Source organism: Gavialis gangeticus, unplaced genomic scaffold, assembly GCF_001723915.1.
Source record: "Gavialis gangeticus isolate Ggan-Ray unplaced genomic scaffold, GavGan_comp1, whole genome shotgun sequence".
Taxonomy (NCBI): domain Eukaryota; kingdom Metazoa; phylum Chordata; order Crocodylia; family Gavialidae; genus Gavialis; species Gavialis gangeticus.
The window spans coordinates 44,038,070-44,045,936 of record NW_017729030.1 but is presented as its reverse complement, the minus strand read 5'-3'; the positions used below and the strand labels follow the sequence as shown (position 1 = coordinate 44,045,936).

The following is a 7,867-nucleotide window of genomic DNA, read 5'->3' as shown; positions in this document are numbered from 1 at the left end:
CGCGCCGCCCGCCGCCCGCGCCTGGGTGGCGCTCATCCCGCGGGGCAACTGCAGCTACCGCGACAAGATCCGCCACGCCGCCGCCCACAACGCCTCGGCCGTGGTCATCTACAACGTGGGCGCGGCCGGCGCCAACGAGACCGTCACCATGCCCCACGCCGGTGAGTGCGGGCCCGCAGCCCTCCGCCGGCCTCCCTCCGGCCGGTCGTCTTCACCCAGCCCTCCACCTGGCCGTCCATTCGTCTTCATCCAGCCCTCCACCTGTCTCTTCACCCATCCATCCCTCTCTCCATTCATCTTCGTCCAGCCCTCCATTTATCCCGCCACCCCTCCATTTCTCTATTCATCCCTCATCCATTCATCCCTCCCGCTACCCATCCATTCCTCTATTCCTCCATTCATCCCCGTCCATCCATCCCTCCACCCACCCATCCCTCCCTCCCTTCCTCCATTCATCCCTCCATCTATCCCACCACCCATCCATTCCTCTATTCCTCCATTCATCCCCTGTCCATCCATCCATCCCTCCATCCATTCCTTCACCCATCCATTTCTCTATTCGTCCATTCATCCCCCCATCCATTCTTCCACCCATCCATCCCTCCATATATTCCTCCAGTTCTCCCAGCTTCTCCATCCATCCATTCATTCCTCCTTTTCCTCCATCCATTCATCACCATCCATCTCTCCATCCATTCATCCCTCCATTTATTCTTCCATCTTTTCCTCCATCGATTCAGCCCTCTAACTGTCTCTCCTTTCATTCATCCCTCCATCCATTTATTCCTCCATCCCTGTCACCCCCCCCCCCCCGGTGACCCTGGAGCCTGCTGCCCAGGGTAAGGTCCCAGGAAGTTGGGGTGATGTCATGGAGTGGGAGGGTCCGGGCTGGGCCCCCTGGTCTGCCCTGCTATCCCTTCCCACAGACTGAGGTGTCCCAGGTTACTGCTGGCAGCAGTTGCTGGGCATGCCCCTGTCACCTCCTGGTTCCCTGCCTCCTCTCCTGTCCCCTGCGGGGTTCACAGGCTCCTGGGTGCTACATGGATGCTGCTGGACAAGACAGCAGCCAGGACTTACGCACTGTCATGGGTGTCATTGGAGGGTGGTAAAGTTTGGAGTGACTTGGGGGGTGTTTCTGGACATGACCCTGCAAGGACCTTTGCTAGGTAGTCAGGGGACAGCAGACCCTGTAGGGTTGGGCTTTGTGACCAAGCCACTCGAGGTGGGAAGCCTACATGTCACAATCCCTACAAGGTTTGATCCAAATTAATGTTGTTTGTAGGAACAACTAATCAAATTCATTTTTAGGGACAGTTTTCTGCCAAGGGTTATTGGTCTTGTGTGCCAAGAGTCCATTCTGTGGTGACTGAAATGCCAGCTATTTGGGAAATCTGAGTCTGGGTTGCATCTAGTGGTTAATTGTGCCCAGGTGTTTCATGCCTATTGAATCTGAGTGGAGTTGGGGATAAATTGTAACACACAGGATGCAAAACCGGATATTTCTAATGACATTTTTAATGCTACAAACGACCCAGAGTGGACGAGTGGAAAAGGAATTTGTTAGTAACATAGTAGTAGAGTTACTAGCAAACAGTATACTTTGAACCTCTTGCACTCTCTCTTTGAGAGCAACTGTTCACCTGAGCAAGTTCATACACCTTGGAAGCGGTAGATTGGATCAGTGGAAGGCTATTTTTAAAGATCATAATGTTTCTCAGGACTTTTCATGGCTTCTTTATCATTAGAAGTTCCTACCCTCCAGTATTTTTAACTGTTCTCTATATACTGCATGTGGTTAGGTAGCTGGTCAAATTCTACCCCTTATTTTTGTAAATATTACAGGTTATTTAATGAGGGGCTTTACATCCATAGGCACTCCAAGTTCAGGCAGTTTCAACACAAAATATCCTTTGTTTGTGTCTAATAAGTTTCTCTGAAACTGCCAACATGTTGGATCAATTATTGGCTTGCCTGGTTTCTAAAGAATGCACTAAGCTCGTTTCCCACACAAATGTTGTTTTATTAGGAAAGAGTGGAGTAAAACAATCTAAATTCAAAGGTTCAAGTCCAAAAGGGATGAAGCAAAGAGTCTTTGTTACTGGAAGTTGTCTCAGCTTTTAGCAACAGGGCGACTCCAATAAGTGATACCTGACTCCTTGTAGTCTTTTCAGAAGCTCCTTTTCAAGTACTGAACTTGCGTCCATTAGGACTGCTGGGCTTTTTATCAGAATACCCAACTGTGTGACTCTAAATGCTGGAATAAAATTAAAGTCTTATTTTTTTTAAATCTGGTACACTATGATCAGTCAAATTATTGTGGATTGAAGTTAATATATTGTTCAAATTAAATACAGAATTTCTGTTTTCATTGGAAAATGTGAAGACTTCAGTTTTGTGAAGTTGGAGCAAAGTTCATGAGTTTACCTCAGAAATATCCTACTGTTGGCACAATGAAAATGCCATTTTATGGTTGGGTATGATAAAGGGGGAAGGAAAGAATTTGGGGTGTAGAGATGCTATGTACCGCCTGTTTCAGAGCTGTCCAGCTGGTGACCACAAGCCACATGCAGCCCACAAGAAATTAAGCTGCAACCCTTAGGTTCTCACTCAGCTGTAGCTTCCCTCCCCCACACCTCTGTTGCAGCTGTTATTCCAGCTGCAACAGCAACCAGTCTTAGGCTTCCCCTCCCTCCTTGTGCCAGGACTGGGGCAGTGCAGTGTAGTACAGGGAGCTGAGAATGAGTCTGGACTGTACTGGTAGGAGGGATGTCATACCAGTGCGAGGTCTGTCTGTGAGGATGCATGTTGCAGCAGGAGGGAGGGAATTACATCTGTGGAGTAGAGGAAGGCCCAGTGCAGTGGTGGTGGGGTGTGTCCATGAGGAGCAACAGGGGAAAGGGGTGTGTCTGTGCTGCCCAGCTGCCCGTAGCTTACCTGGTATGGCCCACATTGCTGTGGCCCACAAGGCCTTAGAAGCTGGACAGCCCTAGCCTAATTGTATCTGGGTAGAGAGAGAGAATCTGGTTCATCCTTAACTGTATGTTACTATCCAGAGAGAGGGCAAAGCAAATGTAAATATGCTTAAAATCTTAACTGATACCATGCTGAGTTGTTAGGGTTTTTACATTCATTTTACCATGGTGTAAATGATCAAACAAGCTGGAAAGATGATTTGAGTTCCTAGTCTCTCAGATCAGCCATGTCAACTCTGCAAGCTGCACATACTGAAGTTCCTATCTTAAAAGCTAGAACAAATGATATCATGGTACTTTTTCTTCCTCTTTATCCTTCCTTCTTTTCAGCCTTCATGAATCAGATCAAATGAACTCTGACTTTCCTTTATAGAGCTTATCTTTTCTGGCTTCATAATGAACTAGTGGTTCCCGCCCCTTACTCGCAAAGGAATTTACTGCTACTTTTTGCTTTCTTTTCACTACAGTTCTCCTCTCCAATTTCTTCTGCCTTCTTTTTTTGTCATGTCAGTTTCTCTTGTTTCTCTCCTGCTTTATACCATTTCACCTCTTCTTACTTTCCCTGCAGTCTTGTTTTAGTGCCCCAGCTTCTCCTTCATCATCTTCATATTGCTTTGTCTCCCAGCCACATTAGTATCTCGTCTTGCAGCTCTTCCCCCCCGCCCCCCCGACCCCGAATTGCTCTCCTTCCAAATTGCTGATATCACACATGCATACTGTCTGTTATACAGTTAGGATGCCTATTGATCAGCCTTTCACTTAGTCACTTAAATTACTTTTTCTACTATGCCTGCAAATTCTGCTGGGATTTAGGGTAGAGTTTGTTTCTCACCTTAGAATCTGTTCATCCAAATCTATAGGATATTGCAGGAAGATAATCTATTTTCATTTGTATTAGAGGGTAGATTACCAGGTGCTTTAGAAACAACAATAGTTATTGAATATGTAAGCCTATCGTGGAGCTTTTTCACAAACCCTAAGAACTGTACTTGTCATTTTTCAGTGTCCCAAACAGAGGAGTCAGAATACTAGATTTGTACAAAACTCAAGTGTAACATGACATTAAAATCCCACTCTCCAAGGACCTGATTCAAAGCTTATCAGTAATCTTTGTATCAGGTGATAAGTAAACATCACAGTGATGTCGGAGGTCTGATTTCAGATGAATGTGCAGTGAGCCCTTAAGAGAGACTTTTTTTCTTGATGATAGTAACAAGGAGGAAAAATTTAAAATGCCTTTTAGTGAAAGTCGGGTGTGCATTTTAGCAACAGGTAGTGAATTACTGCTTGTTCTTCTATTTTTTTTTTTTAAATAATATTAAATTTAGATTTAGTGGAAGATAGCAGGGAGTTAGTCATATGTTTGTTCACAAAACTAATGACAATCTATATGTGTGACATGTTCCTAATTTACTCTTAGTATTTGGCATTTGTTAACAATGGGGTGGGGCCAATCCAAAATCTGAGATGCGATTTCCATATAGCTAAAAGGGGCAGAAACAAAACCCAGAGTTCAGACCATCTTGATCTGTGCTATAAATTTACATCCAAATCTGAACTTTACCAAATGTATGTGTTTGTGTTTGGCTCTTTAGCAAATCTGTTCAGTTGTAAACTCTGATTAAAAACCTATCAGTAGTGCCTGAAAGATGGAATTATAAGATTTTTTTTTTAATAGCTGATACTTAAACTTGAGGATATTTTACTTGTAATTTGATCTGTGCTAAGGTGATTATAAATAGGCTTGGCAGAATTCGATTTTTATTTTTTAATAATTTTGACAGCTAAAATTGTTTATCAGCATTTCTTTTGATTTTTATTGATTTAAATTTTCAGAGTTGTACAAAATTAGGGGCGTGGGAGCAATTTAGAAATGACAGTATACTGTTAAAATCTTTATAAAATCATGTTAAAATATAAAAAGTAAATATCCATAAATCAATGAAACATGCTTGCTTTAAAACATTCTGTTCATTTGGTTATACATTTGTAAAACCATGCAAGGGCTGGGCTGGGCTCACCAGGAGTTTGGTGCCCAATCCCTGGCTAGGACCTGGGCAGAATGAGCAGCCACTGGGCTCCAGGCTAACAACAGCCCTGCCCATCCAACCCCTGCTCCCAGTGCAGGCCTACCCAGCACGGCTCCTGGCTCCTACAGCAGCTGTCGGAGCTTCTGCCAGAGGAGAAATGCATGGGTGACAAAGCCAGGGAGGGTTCCCCTTGCCTTGTCTGCAGCAGCCACCATAATTTTGCGTGTGTGTGTGTGTGCACACACTGCCCTCCTTACCCTCCCTGGATTTCTTACCCATATCATGGATTTCTTTTGTGTCCCCTTCCTGTGAATTTTGACAATTATCAACAAATATTTTTCCATCAGTCTGGAGTGTCAGGTGAAATCAATATGATTGATTAAAAAATCAAATCCTGCCAAGCCTAAGTATGGATCACTAGTTGTACATACACAAACCTCAGAAACAAGGTAGTGCTGGGATCTTTATCTTCACAGAACCCAAACTTTCTTGAAGAAATGTTTATGCTTCTGCTAGAACAGAATCCCTCAGCATCTTCATTATACATGCTGAAAATGTTTTAAAAATGGGCTATTTCAACTTATAATGAGCTGCAGTACAACACAGGAGCTCTTGGCTGGAATGTGCTTGGTTTTCATTTACATTTTTTTAAACTATGGAAGAATATAACCAGCAGAATTTCTGTAAGCTTCAGAAACTGTTTTGACTTGAAAACAAGGAACTTTTCATAAAGCAAAACTCCCTAAGAAGAGATTATTTTGAGGATAATATTTCATAATGTCAATTAGGGTCCTGAGTGTTCTTCCTCCTTTTCCTTTCATTTGAAATGAAGTAGCACTTATTTAGGTTTAAAGTATGCACTGGCAACTGCTGTGCATACTTTTATTTTTAATGCCATGCACTCTATACACATGATTCGTATTACATAACTAGTACGAATAATAAAAATGTAGTTGAAATCAACATAATTTACAATATTGAAGAAATGTCACGTTGGGTCCTTGGTACTATCAACATTGTGTTATTGGATTTGAATCATTTGCAACTAGGATACAACCACTACTTTTGTTTAGAATAATAAGTATTGTAAGTGTTCTCCAGCAGGCATGTATGAGTCAGAAAATCTGAATGCCACTTTGTACTCTGCTTGTACAGTATGTTATATGAATCTATATGTTATCATATATGCTTAAATGTATATAATGTCCTGTTTTCAACAAGAAGAAAATAATACATGGATCTTTTAAATGGCTATAATGTTTAGATAGAATTTTTGCCAGTCACTGCTTCTTTCATTTGACAAAAACAGTGTCTGTATCTTAATTTTGTGTGCTTCAGCGTTTTTGTCAATTTGGGAGCTCTTTGCTGTCAGCAACATTTCCAGGGTTCACCATGTGGAAGTGGCTCTCGTTGATCCCTGCCAATTGCTGTTGCTGTTATAAGAGAATTTTTTTTAGTAAGAATTCAGGTAAAATCCATTGCCTCAGTTCAGTGACAAAACTCCTGGTGACTTCACTGAGACCAGGAATTCATCTCTGGCTTCATAGTCCTAAGTCTCTCCTTCTAAATCATTTTTTGGAAGCAGTGGCATTTCCTTGCATCTTAATGGCACCGCCCATTAATATGTCTCTGCTTATGTATTTATTTGAGCTTATTTTAAAGGTGCATTGCTAGTGGTTTCTCACTTGGAGGAGCTTCCCTAGGCAGCTTGTTCTACTGTCTTACTGTTCTCAAAGATAAGAAGTTGTCCCTAAGATTCGCTCTAAATTCAAAATCTTCTTTGGTGCAGCTTAAACCTGCTGCCTCGTGTCTTGCCCTGGCAAGGGAATATATTTTTTCAGCTTTATGGTAGTCTTTCAAAACTTATTTCCTTCCCCCTCCTTCCAAAATCTTTTCTCCAAACTAAACATGCCCAGGCCCCTCAGTATTTCTTCATGGCCTTCATTTTAACCTCATTATCTTCATCACTCAGCATTTCGCCATCTTTCTTATAATACTGTGTTCAAAACTAGACGAGCTGAAGTGTATGTAACCAGTGCCCAGCACAGTAGTTACATCTCCTTTTGGTGCATACAGCCCTTTTGTAAATGGAATCCAAAACTGTATTCACTTTTTTTTTTTTTGCTGGTTTGCCAGATAATCATAATGCTAACACCAAGTTATTTGTATTTATTATTTAAAAACAGAATTAAACATATTAACTATGTTTAACACGTATAAAGGCTGTGGCTTCAACCAGCCAAGTAAAATCAATTCTAAAAGCTTTCATTTCAACCTCATTCTTGTAGTATTTGACTTTGACAGCCCACAAAATAACATATGGTTTATAGAACCACATTTCAGTCTGCTTCAGCCATGATATCTGGATTTATGCCTGTCTAAAAAAAATTGTGGAAATGCAGATATCTCAGTGTGTACCCCCTAGAAAGGTGGTGTCCCAGATCCCTACCCAGATGCCCATTTAAGCATTGATTAAAATAGAATTTTACAGAGTTTTGGGAAAGCAAATATTTATGGACCTGTTTTAGGGAACACAAACCAAGAGACTGGAGTTGAATATTTATCCCTTTGGAGTGTTTTGAGATTTAATTCAATAATATCTACTTTCATTTCACAACTGGCCTTTGCAATTACAGGAAGATAGTTAATTTTGCTTAATATAAAATTTGCATTTGGATTTTAGAGCTTCTGAAAACTCTGAAATTTACTTACAGTTTCTTGAACTGAGACAGGAAAATGTGTGAAAATATTCACATTATATTGCTGAGTGAATTTAGGGTTATATTTTCAAAAGCATTTAAATAATAAGGGGGACAAATCCCACTGGCTTTTTTGTGCAGATGTCTTGTACTCCCCAAACACTTG

At 41.6% G+C, this 7,867-nt stretch overlaps 1 protein-coding gene across 1 annotated transcript in view; it reads left to right on the top strand.

Annotated features, from left to right (window-relative positions):
• Window position 1: 1 nt before the first annotated feature.
• The window catches only part of RNF150 (ring finger protein 150), a gene marked incomplete at its 5' end in the record, with an annotated part of 242,760 nt that continues 234,894 nt past the window's right edge, over window positions 2–7,867 (top strand). The window contains one exon of the mRNA XM_019521834.1: window positions 2–161. Coding sequence (XP_019377379.1) covers window positions 2–161 — 160 coding nt within the window. The remainder of the gene's footprint in view (window positions 162–7,867) is intronic.